This window comes from Puma concolor, chromosome C1 (genome assembly GCF_028749965.1).
Source record: "Puma concolor isolate L17-30 chromosome C1, mPumCon1.1.hap2, whole genome shotgun sequence".
Taxonomy (NCBI): domain Eukaryota; kingdom Metazoa; phylum Chordata; class Mammalia; order Carnivora; family Felidae; genus Puma; species Puma concolor.
Genome location: NC_141674.1, coordinates 203,582,506 through 203,595,884, shown reverse-complemented (window position 1 = coordinate 203,595,884; position 13,379 = coordinate 203,582,506). Strand labels below are relative to the sequence as shown.

The 13,379-nt window shown below is 52.2% G+C and overlaps 1 protein-coding gene across 11 annotated transcripts in view; it reads left to right on the top strand.

Annotated features, from left to right (window-relative positions):
• The window catches only part of TNS1 (tensin 1), a 225,789-nt gene that overhangs the window by 145,395 nt on the left and 67,015 nt on the right, over nucleotides 1–13,379 (top strand). For all 11 annotated transcript variants that reach the window (XM_086719592.1, XM_086719590.1, XM_086719591.1 and 8 more), the window contains 6 exons: nucleotides 798–910; nucleotides 1,315–1,375; nucleotides 1,613–1,688; nucleotides 2,284–2,413; nucleotides 4,107–4,172; nucleotides 5,299–5,415. In XM_086719592.1, coding sequence (XP_086575718.1) covers nucleotides 798–910; nucleotides 1,315–1,375; nucleotides 1,613–1,688; nucleotides 2,284–2,413; nucleotides 4,107–4,172; nucleotides 5,299–5,415 — 563 coding nt within the window. The remainder of the gene's footprint in view (nucleotides 1–797; nucleotides 911–1,314; nucleotides 1,376–1,612; nucleotides 1,689–2,283; nucleotides 2,414–4,106; nucleotides 4,173–5,298; nucleotides 5,416–13,379) is intronic.

The following is a 13,379-nucleotide window of genomic DNA, read 5'->3' as shown; positions in this document are numbered from 1 at the left end:
GGGCGCACTGACCAATCCACAGCAAAAGGACGGGCCTCTCTTTCTGGCAGGTGCATTGAAAGACAGCATTCCTTCTCTCCCCACCCACCCCCGGCTTTGTGTGTTCTTGCTGTGCCAGCAACTCTTTCTGGATAGTTTCCCCTTCTAGAAGGAGTGGAGATGCATTCTTCCAACAAGATCCAAAGAGAATTGGGGAGAGGAATACACAGTAGATATTAGATGTTTTTAAATACCAGATATAAAGGGATTTCATACACTTCAGCGTGATATAAAAAAGTGAAGGACTGTAATTGTTAAGCTCTTACAGTTTGCTGGACTGTCATGTGGCTGGGGGTCTGTGGGGACAGAACTGGGGCCTGTGGTTATAAGCATAAGCTTGGTTTAAGCTAGGTTTAGGGGTGTTGGAGTGTTTGATGGTTGATCAGCCTGCCTTGTGCAGTGGTGAGCTGCTAAACGATGCCCGTCAGGGATGTTGTGGAGGGGAATTTTGGTCCAGCTGATTTTTGGGCTGCGAGTGAAGCTGGAGAGGGATTTTCATTTTGACCACCAGGGGACGCCAGAGAACCCCAAAGCAGAGTATTGCCTTGACTCCGCTCCTGCTTGAGTGGTACCTGCTTGTCCTCTCTGCTTGGGGCTCCAGGCAGCAAGAAAGGACGGTGCTGGGGAGGAGACCCCAGCTTCCAGGAGGTCTAGGAGGGTGGTGGTGGTGCGGAGCTAGGTGAGCCCAGAAAAGAAACCAGGATGGCTCTGCTCTAGGGCAGGCCTCCTGGCTGAAGTTGCCCCTCTCCCTGCCCCAGGTACGTGCACTATTTCAGTGGCCTGCTCTCTGGCTCCATCAAAATGAACAACAAGCCCTTGTTTCTGCACCACGTGATCATGCATGGCATCCCCAACTTCGAGTCTAAAGGAGGTACCTGCCTGAGCCCTCTGGCTTCCCCTCTTCCTGTCTTCCATCTTCTTTTCTTAAGAGGCAGCCTTGGGGTGGGGGGTGGGGGAGGGTAGAAACATATGCTTGGATTGGAGTCCCGAAGGCATGACTTCCTGAGCTTTCGTTGAGCCTCAGTCTATTGATGGGTTAGATACTGGCAGTGCCTGCTGGCACATGATGTCGGATGTGGCAATGTATTTTATAAACTTAAAAATGCCTCTCAAATGAAAAGTTAGTATTTCTTCCTCCTTTCTCTTTCCATTTCTCCTTCTTCTTTTCCTTCTTCCCCTTCTTCCCTCCCCTCTCCCCAGCCCTTCCTTCCTTCACCCTCTCCCCCACCCCTGCACCGTTCCCGCTGTCTTAGCTAACATCACCCTCCCTTATAGGGTGTCGGCCGTTTCTCCGGATCTACCAGGCCATGCAGCCTGTCTACACATCTGGCATCTAGTAGGTATTCCACAGGACAAAGAGGCCAGGGGTGCCTGGGGCCTGAGGCTGAGGTCCAGGGACAGGGTGTGGGGGGATGGGCCAGGACCTCCGCTAGGAGGATCTCATCTAGCACAGGGCTGAGGGACAGAGGCAGCAAGCCTTCCTAGGAGCCCTCTGGCAGGGGGCGGTAGGGAACAAGCGTGCTGCCTGCCCCCTCAACAGCTCTCTTTCTCTCTACTCGCCTCTCTCCCGTAGCAATGTCCAAGGAGACAGCCAGACCAGCATCTGCATCACCATCGAGCCTGGCCTGCTCTTGAAGGGAGATATCTTGGTGAGTGCTGCCCCTCTGTTTCGAGCCCCTCCTCCCTGTTTATTTTCTCTCCTTTCTTCTCTCTTCCCGCTCCCCTCCTGCCTCTCCAGACAAGATCACCACTCCTCGTGAGTCACCAGCCTTGGGGCCATAGGCTCTCAGGGCTCCTGCAAAGGCTTTCAGCCTCCAGTAGTCCTTGTGAATTCCCCTGCCTCAGAGTTGGACTCGCTTCTCCTACGCCGGTGTCTTGGTCTGGAATATCTTCAGGGAAATATCTCTCAGTGTGGGCTGGCTTCCTGTGGTGACAAGGACTCCTTCACTTCTAACTTCAGTCTTTTCTCCTGTAATTTAAATTCACCCCTACTTTTTACTTTCTGTGTGAAGGAACTTCTTGGGAGGACAGTTTTGTCCCTACAGGGCAAGATTGGCCTCCAACATTCTGCTTTCTAGAAGTTTCCCCAGATAGCTCTGAAATCCTGCTTGGTATTGGTGACCTCTCCCTCAGTGGGCTTGGGTGAGCCCTGGGTTCTCAGTCGTGGAGCTAATAAGGAGGCTCCCTGAGACCTGATTTCTCATCCTCAGTCCCCTGATGGGCTCTGCTTTTTTTCCCACCCAGCTGAAGTGCTACCACAAGAAGTTTCGGAGCCCAGCCCGAGATGTCATCTTCCGTGTGCAGTTCCACACCTGTGCCATCCATGACCTCGGGGTTGTTTTTGGGAAGGAAGACCTTGATGATGCCTTCAAAGGTGAGCTCACTGAGTAGAGGGACAGACCTAGCAAGGAATAACTATACCACAGGGTAGAAGAGCAATAATGGGGGGGCTATGGCAGTCAGGAAGGGGGAACCATTTTCTGAGGGAAGGAGAGTTGGTTAGGGAGGTGTCTCCCTTCTCTATCTGTTTGAGGTTTTGTCTATATCATACTGAGACATGGAACATATCCACATCCATTCACCCATTCACTCATCCACCCATCCACCCATGCATCCACCTACTTATCCAAATCCATCCTTCCTTCCTTCCTTCCTTCCTTCCTTCCTTCCTTCCTTCCTTCCTTCCACCCATCCATCCATCTATCCGTCCATCTACCCACTCTTCCAAATCCATCCATCCATCCAACCAACCATCCATCTATCCACCCACCCATCCACCTACCCACTCTTCCAAGTCCATCCATCCATCCATCCATCCATCCATCCATCCAATCATTCACCCATCCATCCACCCGCCCATCCATATCCATGGATCCATCCACCCACTCATCCATATCCATCCATCCAAATTCATCCATCCATCTATCTAACCATCCATCCAAATCTACCCATCCATCCACCCATCCATCTAAATCCATCCATCCACCCACCCATACATCTACTCACTCATCTAAATCCATCCATCTATTCATCTGTATGTTTGTCTATCCCTCATCCATCCATATATCCACCAAGAATCATTGTGTGTCTATATGTGCCAGGCAGGCGCTAGACCCTGGGGATACAGAGAGAAAGAAGTCAGGCCCTACCCTCAGGGAACTCACAGTCCCATTGGAGATAGAGACACACAAGTGTGATACTATGAAGGGACCCCTGCAGTGATGGAGACATGCACTGGCACGTCCCATCCAGGGAGTGGTCACCATGCCTACTGTAACTTTGCTTCCCACACAGATCACACAGATGGTGATCTGTGTGCAGATTGGGCTCAGGCCAAGGGCAGAGAGTAGGGCTGGGGCTCGGGGGGAGGAGGAAACTGATTCCCCCAGTGCAGTAGAAGGATGTTTCTGTGATGAGCTTCCCCTGGACTGAAGCCAGGAGGGCAAAAGCAGAAGATGCCATTATAATTCGGAACAGAATGTAAATGTTATCAGTCTTAACAAGGAAAAATAAAGGAATAACAGACAACATAAAGGTAGAGTTGGTAGAGGCAGAGGCAGGGGGGTGGTGCAAATTTTCTCCTCTTACATGTAGGGGGTCAGGAGACACCGTTGAAAATGAACAGATCAAGAAATAGAGGTTTAGCTTAGGATCTAAAGTTTCAAAGGCAATCAGAATAAATAATAGTAATAATAATAATAATAATAGTAAGAATTGACTTAAGAAGGGAGATAGGAGTGATATTAGCGGGCCAAATTAATCATTTTCATAATAGTGAATCAGTGGAGATTACTTGAAATTGATAAATTGAGAGATAGTGGCATAAAAATAGAGTCTATTATTTAGAGTCTTAGAGGTAACTGTTAGTGGAACAAGAAATAGAAATGGTTGGGCATGGTTATCTCAGGAAGTAGGACTAGGGCTAAAGAGGCTCATTTCATTACGTATGTATGTGGTATTATCAACCCTGCATGTGCACATTATGTTAATCTTGTCTAGAAAGATTAACATTTGAGTCCTTTTGGGGAATTCACTGCCCCTTTTTGTCTTTTCTTCTCCCTTTTCAGATGATCGATTTCCAGAATATGGCAAAGTGGAATTTGTATTTTCTTATGGACCAGAGAAAATTCAAGGTATTAGCTTGTGAGAATTCATTTTTTCCATGCCCTTGCTTTCATCCTAACCTGTCCTCTCTCCACCCCATCTGCCCTACAATTGTCAAGTTACTATGGCTGCAAGGCAGGCCAGCAGTAAAGGATCTGGGTATTAGAGTGGACCCTCAGCTAAACATGAACCAATGACTTAATCTTTGGAGAATAAAAATAAAAAAGCCGACCAAGAGGTGCTGGGTTGGGTAAACTGTTCTTGTCCCATTAGGTCACCATCCTGTTATATTCAGAGGTTGAGGGCTGTGGTGGATGGAGGGAGTGGCTGGGGGCCATGCAGAGGAGCTAGATGGACGAGAAGTATTTATGAGGCCCGAGGTGGTTCAACCTGAAGATGAGAAGGCCACTTTAATAATAGCCATTAAGCCTTTAGACTGGTTATATGTGGAGGCCAGTTGTTCTCCATCCTGTTTGAGAACAGAATGAGGACGAGACGAAATTAGGTTACAGACAGTGGGACTCTGGGTAGATTCTAGAAAAGACTGCCAAGAGGAAAGGAAAGGGACTTGCCCTAGGAGGCAGGACTTGGGGCTCGTGCGCTCTTCCCCTTCTGTGGATGTGTGGGAGAGACTGCTTCTCCCCTTGGATTTCTGCCTGGAGTGGAGGGCATCTTAAATGGGAGGAGGGGGGTTGGTTAGAATGACCTAGTGTCTTCTGAGTATCACGGCTGTGATTTCCCTGATGTCCTTGGCCCCATGCTGCTCGTCACAAGCCTCTTCCACACTCCCCTTGAATCCAGGGGCAGGCTTTCTGGCCCCCTGGCACTAACCCAGGGACCCTAGAGACACAGAATAGGACGAGACAGACACCCAGCCAGAGGGCTCTCCAGCTTTCTCCCTGGGAAGGGGGGGAACTTCATTCCTCAGTGTTCCGTCCTGATTTACCCCTACGACCTGGTATGAGCCTTTTCAAGAATGCAAGAAACCAGACTCCTGGGTTCTCTGTCCAATTTAAGCTACTGGTCCCACCCACTATGGTTAAGAAAATAAGAAGTCCCTTAGGGAGCATCCCTGGGGATGTTGACTTCCTCTGTTTTTCTAGCTGCTGATTTTTTTCCTTTCTCTTCACTGCCCTCCCGCCCCATTTCTCTCAGGCATGGAACACCTGGAGAACGGGCCGAGTGTGTCCGTGGACTATAACACCTCTGACCCCCTCATCCGCTGGGATTCCTATGACAACTTCAATGGGCATCGAGAGGATGGCATGGAGGGTAGGTGATAGCAGTGGCTTCTAGCTCCTCTCCAAACAACACTGCCCCTGCTCACATGGCCTTGGCTCTCTTGGTTGGCTGTGAACGCCATACTGGGTTCAAAGAGGAGGCAGAGGAGAGGTCCAGGGCACCTTGGAGAGCTCACAGTTCAGTGGGGGAAGATAAGACAGAGCATAGATAATGAAGACAGAGCTAAAGAATGCAGCCAAACAGCCACACGAGAGTGTATCGCTGTTGTTAAATGAGTCCCATCTACGGTGAGCAGTGAGTGCTCTGAGACTGGCAGGGGAGGGATTCTAGACAGCTGGAGTGGCCTGAGAGGGCTCCTCAGAGGAGGTGGCCTTGAGTGGAGCTTGAGAGGACTCCTGTGCAGCAAACACTGCATTTGTTAGATTTCTTTTCAACCTGCTGTTAGATTTCTCCAGGCTCGCTGCCTGAGTTCTCCGGGGTCAGAGCACTAGGAATGTAGACACAGCATGCAGGACCTACAAGCTTTCATCAACAGCCAACGAAAATGTCGAAGAGCTGGAAATGAAACCGATAGGCTCCAAAATTTGAAAAGTAAGCTGCAGTTGAAATTAATGCATGTCTAATTTAGCTACAAAACCTTACATTATGTCAGACGGTCAACTGCCACTCAAGTTCAGTCCCTGAGAGTTATATATGGACTGTATTTATTTGTGTGGTTCATTTGAATATGTGCGGTGGGTGGGGCCTCCAACAGGGGGCATGCCTGGAGCCCAGGAGCCCTTGAGACACCTGTCTGGGGGTTGGCATGGACTTGCGTTTCTGATTTGGTCCTGGGACCGCAGCATGGCAGATCTGGAAGCATCCTTAGGACTGTTGGCTCATTCCCCCGTTTTCATTTGGGGATAACTGGGACCCCCTGAAGGAAGGGTCTCCCGATTTACCTCCACGCCCTGGGATATGTCCTTTCAAAGACACCAGCTCCCGGCCTCTGGGCTTCTCCCAGCTGCAGCTGGTCCTAGGGTGAGGCTGTGCCATCTTGGGGACTCTGGGCCCTGTGGCAGAGCTGGGCTGGGGGAGCCAGGCCTGCTGGGCCCCTGACCTGCTCCTGACTCTCTGTACCCCCCTGCCTCCTCCCGCCTTCCCCCTGCCTCCTCCCACCTTTTTCTCCAGGGATTTTGGATTTGTTGAATCCACTCTGAAATTCTTTTAGGTCTTTTCTTGAAAACAGATGATCTCTCTGACCTTAGAGATACCACAGTGAGTGATAGATTTCAGAGCGAGTGGGACGAGGGTGGCTGTGGGGCTAGAACCCAGGGCTTGAGGAGAGCATGTTGTTTACAGGCAACACTGCCAGGTCCATGGCTCCTCCTCTTGCCTCCCTTAGTTCCCCTGCTCCCTTCCTCCCCCCAAGGGCCCAGACACCCCACTGGGCTGAGGCGGTGCCCAAAGCACGCCTCCCCACTGCCCCAACCCCATCTGCTGTGCCGAGTGGCTGGGGAGAAGGCAGAGGATGAAATGAATTAGTTCTGAGGTACCAAAGGCTGCCAGCCTAATTGTTCATCGTTCTGGAGATGTTTGCATTTTTAACAAGAACACTTGGCAATTTGAAGGTATTTTCAATGTCTCCCTATTTCTCCCTGGTGTGGATTCAATGCAATGGTAAATGTAAAAGCATTTAGTAAAGTGCCAGGCAAACAAAAGGTAAAATAATTACGGAGAAAGAAGGAGAGGCTGTGGAAGGCCAGGGTGGGGACACAGTCGCTGCGAGGGAAGGCGGATGGCCCCGCGGAGGGAGACCGCAGCCGTGAGAGGCAGGAAAGAGGAGGAAGGAGAGGGTGAGGGAGCCAGGGGCTCTTCTCCACCCCTTGCCTCCCTCCTCTCTCCTCATCCGCTCCCCCAGGCAGGGGGATGGAACCAGTGGGACCTTTTGGCCAGTTAAAGGTCAGCTCATCCTGCAGGGACAGAGGGGCTCCTGTCTAGAGGCTGAGAAGCTGGCCCTGTGCCTGGAGGGTGGGAAGGGAAGGCTAGGGAAGCAGTTCGAGGCTCTGCTGTCCTCTCCCCTGGCCTGGCCTGGCCTGGCCTGACTACCGTTGGCCTGGTCCGGGAGCTACACAGTTGGTGTGGTCAGCGGGGCTGACCCTGCCTGTCCAATTGTGTGCTCCCCACTGCCACTGGGCTGCATCCCCCACAGGGAAAGCAGAGCCAACCGGAACCAGCCATAAGGTGGGAGCGGTCATCATTATTCCTATCCTGCTTTTCTTCCTGGCTGGGGGCACTCCTGGAAGGTTCTAGATTCTGGGGCCCTGAGGTAAAAGCATTTTCTTCTGGCTAATTTTTTGATCAAGGGGGAGAAGTAGGAGGCCTGGGCCTGTCTACCTAATTGTGGGCAAGTCCCTGTGCCTCAGTTTCCCCATGTACTAGCTGGCGTAAGGACACCTAACCCCCAAGACTCTGGGGTGCCCAAGAGATGGCTCAGGCTGGAGCCTGGTAGGTGTCTGGGTGTCCCCTGGAGTGGTCCTTGGGCTGGGGGGATGGGCTCTGTGGGTTAGGGTTAGTACCAAGGTGGCTCTGCCTGTTCTCTGAGGAAGTCACGGCCTGGGAGCGGCAGGCAAAGCCCGAGGTGTTGCAGCAGTGTGGGCGAGCCTGTGTGCTTCAGGCCTGACTGCCGGGGTCTGGTCCAGGTCCCAGGTCTCCCCTCTGGAGCTGCCTGCCCTTGGTCGAATTACCTAACCTTCCTATGGTCTTTGTTTCTTTGTCTACAGACTTGGGAATCATAACAGGACTCATGCCATTGGCTTCTCCTAGCCATTTTCTTGAAAGGCAGTTTAGCGTAGGGGTTCAGAACGTGGCCTCTGGAGACAGACTACCTGGGTTCAAATCCTTTGACAAGATGCCAGGGCCTTGGTTTGCTCTGCTGTAAAAGGGGGATTCAGTCGACAAATCATTTTGAGCACCTTTTGGGGAGTAAGAGCTTTGGAGGCTGCCTGCTGTGGCTCCTCACGTGTCTCTGACAGGTCAGTGGTGACTGTGGCCCGCACCTGAGACATCTGCAGACAAGGCTAAGGGGGAAGACTCCTCAGCCTTAGGAGCTCATTCTGGCTTTGCCATGTGACAGTCGTGGTGCCCAGCCCTTGATAGTGACCATTTCATGTCATGGTCACAGCCACCCTGTGAAATGGCACCGTAATGGTGCCTGGATAGGGAAACCAGGGCACAGAAGGGGTTCAGTAACCTGCTTAAGGTTGCCTCGCCGGTAAAGAGTGGATCTGGGTGTGGAACGCCAACCGCTGTGCTATTTTGGTAAGCACCAGGTCCTGTGGCACTCCCCAGGTCGCCACCGGGCTTGGGTGAATCTGCTCCCTTGGTCCCCACCTCTCACCCCTGTGCAGACCAGATGAGCCCTGTCATGACTCCCAGGATGAGGGAGGGATTGGATGCAGTGGTACATGGGGCACAGCACCTGGGAGACCGTTGGGCCCCCCGGCAGGTGCTTAGCAGGACTTCCGTGCAGAGAATAGCTGAGGCATGTCCTAGGATGTCCCTACCCCGCCCTCCAGCAGGGTGTGGGGCTGCTCACACTGGAATGCCTCTGGTGAGGGGTGGCCTCTCAAAAATAGGTAGAGGGTAGCGTGTCCAAGGTGAGATGAGGCCATTTCTGGAAGTGGCACGCCTCTTCTATTTCAGGCCCCGCGAGGGAGGAAAGGCCAGACCAGTCCCTCTGGAGCCCGCTGGGTGGCTCAGGGGGAAAGGCAGGGGACACTGAGTCAGGTGCTGGGGAACAGAGAGAGATGACCTCTGGCCTGGGCTGTTCCTCGCCCCCTCCCTGCAGTGAAGGCAGTCAGCCCTGCTCCCCCTGCCCCTTGCCCCCTCCCTGCAGTGAAGGCAGTCAGCCCTGCTCCCCCTGCCCCTCGCCCCCTCCCTGCAGTGAAGGCAGTCAGCCCTGCTCCCCCTGCCCCTTGCCCCCTCCCTGCAGTGAAGGCAGTCAGCCCTGCTCCCCCTGCCCCTTGCCCCCTCCCTGCAGTGAAGGCAGTCAGCCCTGCTCCCCCTGCTCCTCCTGCTCCCGCAGGAGACCCTGACATGACCCTCCATGACCTGCTCTGTGTCCTTGGTGCCGGCACCCCCCACCTCCCCCCTACCAGTTCCCAGGTCCACTTTCCACTCCCTCAGGACATCGCTGATCAATCTCAGCAGCAAAACAAGGGAAGAAAATCCATGGGACTTCTGTTCTCTGTAGGCCAACCTTCCAGGCTGGGGTGGCCCAGGCCAGTCATGGAGCCTATCTGACGCTGTGCTGCCACAGTGAGGAAACTGAGGCTCGAGAAGGGTGGGGACCTGCCAGAGGGGGAGGAAATCCTCACTTGTGGAACCCCCATCTGCGTGACCTCATATCCTGCTGAACTGACTCTGTTGCTCCAAGGAATACACCAATGTGGTCGTGTTGTGGGGCATCATGAGATGGGACACAGGGTTGCTATTTGAATCCAGGGGTTTGACTCCATCCCTTTCCACCTCCCTTGGAGCTTAGCTTATTCAGCGCCCCGTGCCCCCTAATTCAGGGTGGTCCTTGGGGTGCTTGTCCAACTTCACACACCTTTATTATTTTTTTATATTTACTAAACAATTTTTTAATGTTTATTTTTGAGAGAGAAAGAGAGAGAGAGAGAGAGAGAGAGAGAGAGAGAGAGAATCTGAAACAGGATCTGTCAGCACAGAGCCCGAGGTGGGGTTGGAACCCACAAACTGCGAGATCATGACTTGACCCAAAGTCGGATGCTTAACTGACTGAGCCCCCCAGGCGCCCCCCAGGCGCCCCGAACTTCTCACACCTTTAGATGGCAGAGAGCTCACTGCCACCCAGGGAAGCCATTTCACTTTAGACGAGCCCGAAATTGAGGGGACAAGGAGAGTTGCCTTTGTGTGGTGGACCGAGGTCATGGGGACCATGGATACTCAGGGACCGGTAATGCTCTCCTGCGCTTAGGCCAGAAGGAAGGGGAAGGGATAAAAGGTGAAGAATCAAATGGAAGCTTAATATCAAGAACTCTCTGATCAGAGAAGGTCCCAGGCCTTGGGACATGTGGCTGGGGAGCGGGGGAGCCCCTCCGTCTCCAGGACTCCTTACTTTGGGAGTAGCTCCCTCTGGTGAACACAACGGCCTGGTGTCTGAGGCTGCTTGGGCGGCCACAGTGAAATACCACAGACTGTGTGGATTAAACAACAGACATTTATTTTTTCGCAGTTCTGGAGGACAGAAGCCTGAGAATAAAGCGTCAACAGCATTGGTTCCTCCTGAGCTCGTAGATGGCTGACTTCTTCCCTCTGTGTCTGTGTCCTGACCTCTTCTTTATAAGGACACCAGTCAGATTGGATTAGGGCCCACTCATAGGACCTCTTTTTAACTCAGTTACCTATTCAGAGGCCCTATCTCCAAATACAGCCATGTTCTGAGGTACTGGGGGTTAGGGCTTAAACATAAGAATTTTGGGAGCAAACGCTTCAGCCTGTGACACCTAGATGCCTGGAGCCTTGGTCCTGAGTGGGGAGGGAGAGAAGGTCCAGGGTGGTGAAGTGGAGAGTGATCTAGCCCCCCCACCAGCCTCCTCCTAGCAGGCTGTCTCTGTCTTTCTCTGGTTTGGTAGGAAACCTGCCAGCTCAGCGCTCTGGCTGACACCACGTTTCACAGCCTCCAGAAGCCCCATTAGCTGTTTGGCTCGAGTTCTGAAGCCCCATGCCCAGATCCCAGCTCCCTGTGGGTGGGAGTGGGGCTGTATTTTTGCCTATGCTGCACAGAGCGGTCTCCAAATTCCTCCGGAGTGTTCCAGGGCGAGCCTTCTCGGAAGCGAGTTCCATACCATGCGCTGTGGGCTGCCTTCCACCTCCAAGAGGCCCAGAGGTTGGCGAGGCCTGAGCTGCCTCACTGTCTCCATTTACTTCTCCTGTTTCCTAACCCCCTTGGACATTGAGTTGTTTAGAGTCCCTCACAACTTAAGAGGGTATTGGGTAATGGGGGTGCGTGCTGGGCAAGGTAGCAGATGGCTCAGGGCCAAAAGAAAGAATGGAGAACACGATAGGCCCCCTGGCCTGGCGGCAGATGGCAAGGGGGGCTGGTGACCACCCCTCTTCTGGGTTGTTCCTCCATGGTGCCCATCAGTCCCTCTTTTGTTTCTGTGGGCAGTTCCCCCACCCCCCCTGCCCAGAGCCAGGGGCACTGGGGGTGTGGTTTTGTGCCCAAGCATCTCAGCCCTCTGAGGACCTATGAGGAGAGGCACTCTGTGACTGTAGGACACCCAGAGTCTCTTCAAGCTCTGTTGACTGAGCTGGGGAAGAGCCTCCTGATGGCAGCCATGAGTCCCTAGTCTGTGGTGACTTCACCTGAACTGGGCTTGTCCAAGAATTCTCTGATTTTTTTTTTTTTTTTTTGAGAGAGAGGAAAGAGGGAGAGAGGGAGACATAGCAAACAGCGAGTAAAAAGGAGAGAGCAACAGGCAAGGAACATGGAGAGAGAGACAGACAGACCTGGGTAGACATTGGCCTGGGAGGCAGGGGATTTGTGTTCTGGGTGCCCTTGGTAACTCCTTTTCTTTAGCTCTCCCTTGTTTCCTTTGAAATGAAGGGATTGAGGGAGTGGTTCTTTCTGTTTCTTTGAGCTCAATCATTGTTTCTGTGACTTGTGAGGAGCTAAGATGGACCTGCTGAGCTTCCCCCTCAGACCTTCCCACCTCACGAACTTGGAGTGGGGAGCTCTGCGGTGGTTATGTTAGTCAGGAGAGGCTTGGTTATGCTGGGTAACAAATAGCCCCAAATTCTTACCCCAACAAAAACATATTTCTTGCCCATGCTGCATGTCCAGTGTGGGATGGCAATCTGTTCATCTATCTTATTTACTGCAGGCTGGTGGTGGCTTCATCCCATCGATATTTCCATCATTGCTATACCAGTGGGTAGTGGACACTGTAATGTCCACAGTGCTTCTGCCTGGACATGACACATATTCCTTCTGCTGACATTCATTGGCCAAAGCAAGCCACACACCCAAGCCTAACTTCAAAGGGGGCAGAGAAATGGTGCATGGAAGATGGAAAGTGGAAATAACGTTGAAAAGATTAATACCTACTATAGGGATTAAGTCTGTGGGATCTAGAATCAGAAGATCTGGTTCTAAGCTCTGTTTATAATGTTCCTCGGTCAAGACGCTTTACTTCCCTGAGACCCAAATGTCTTACCTATAAAATGGGTACAATAACAGTACTTTCTTTCCTCGTAGGATTGTTGTTAAGATTCAATGAGGTAATATATATTTCACAGCCTCCAGAAGCCCCATTAGCTATTTGGCCTGAGTCCTGAAGCCCCATGCCCAGTGAAATATGGAGTGCCTAGTATGTTCTATGCTGGCAGTAATTTGTGTCTGTTACTGTTACTATTACTATTGTTATCATTGAATTACTGGAGGAGAGAAGGCAGAGAGGTGATTTTGAATATATACGCGCCTTTTCTTCTTGAGAAAATTTCCACGTCCCTCTGACTCCTCTCCTCTCTGGGAACCACCTGTAGCTGGCTCTGTTCTAGGAACCCCACTCGTGGGAGTCGGGAGACTTGCCTCTGACTTCGCAAAAGTTACTTCTCCTCTCTGGTTCTCAGTTCCCTTATCAGTGAATTGAGGAGGGTGGGTTCTGAAGGGGACTTTGGCTCTGTATCCCTGATGATGATAATGATGCCGTGCAAATGACTGGGTGACGGCTAGCCTTGGTACCTGCCCTGAGCCAGGCATCACCAGCTCCGTGTTCTCTTGGTTACTCTTCCCCGGCAGGTACTACTGTTCTGGGACTACTATGCAGAACTTGTAGAGTGTGGTTATAAAGCCACCTTGGGTGCCACAGCCCTTAAATCTGTCCTGTGCTTTCCCTGTCCCCGAGTGATATTAGGGCCAGCCTTGTACCTTTTCTAGCCACTTTCACAGAATGAAAGGTCCTCTGGTCGGCCCTAAATGTGCCCAG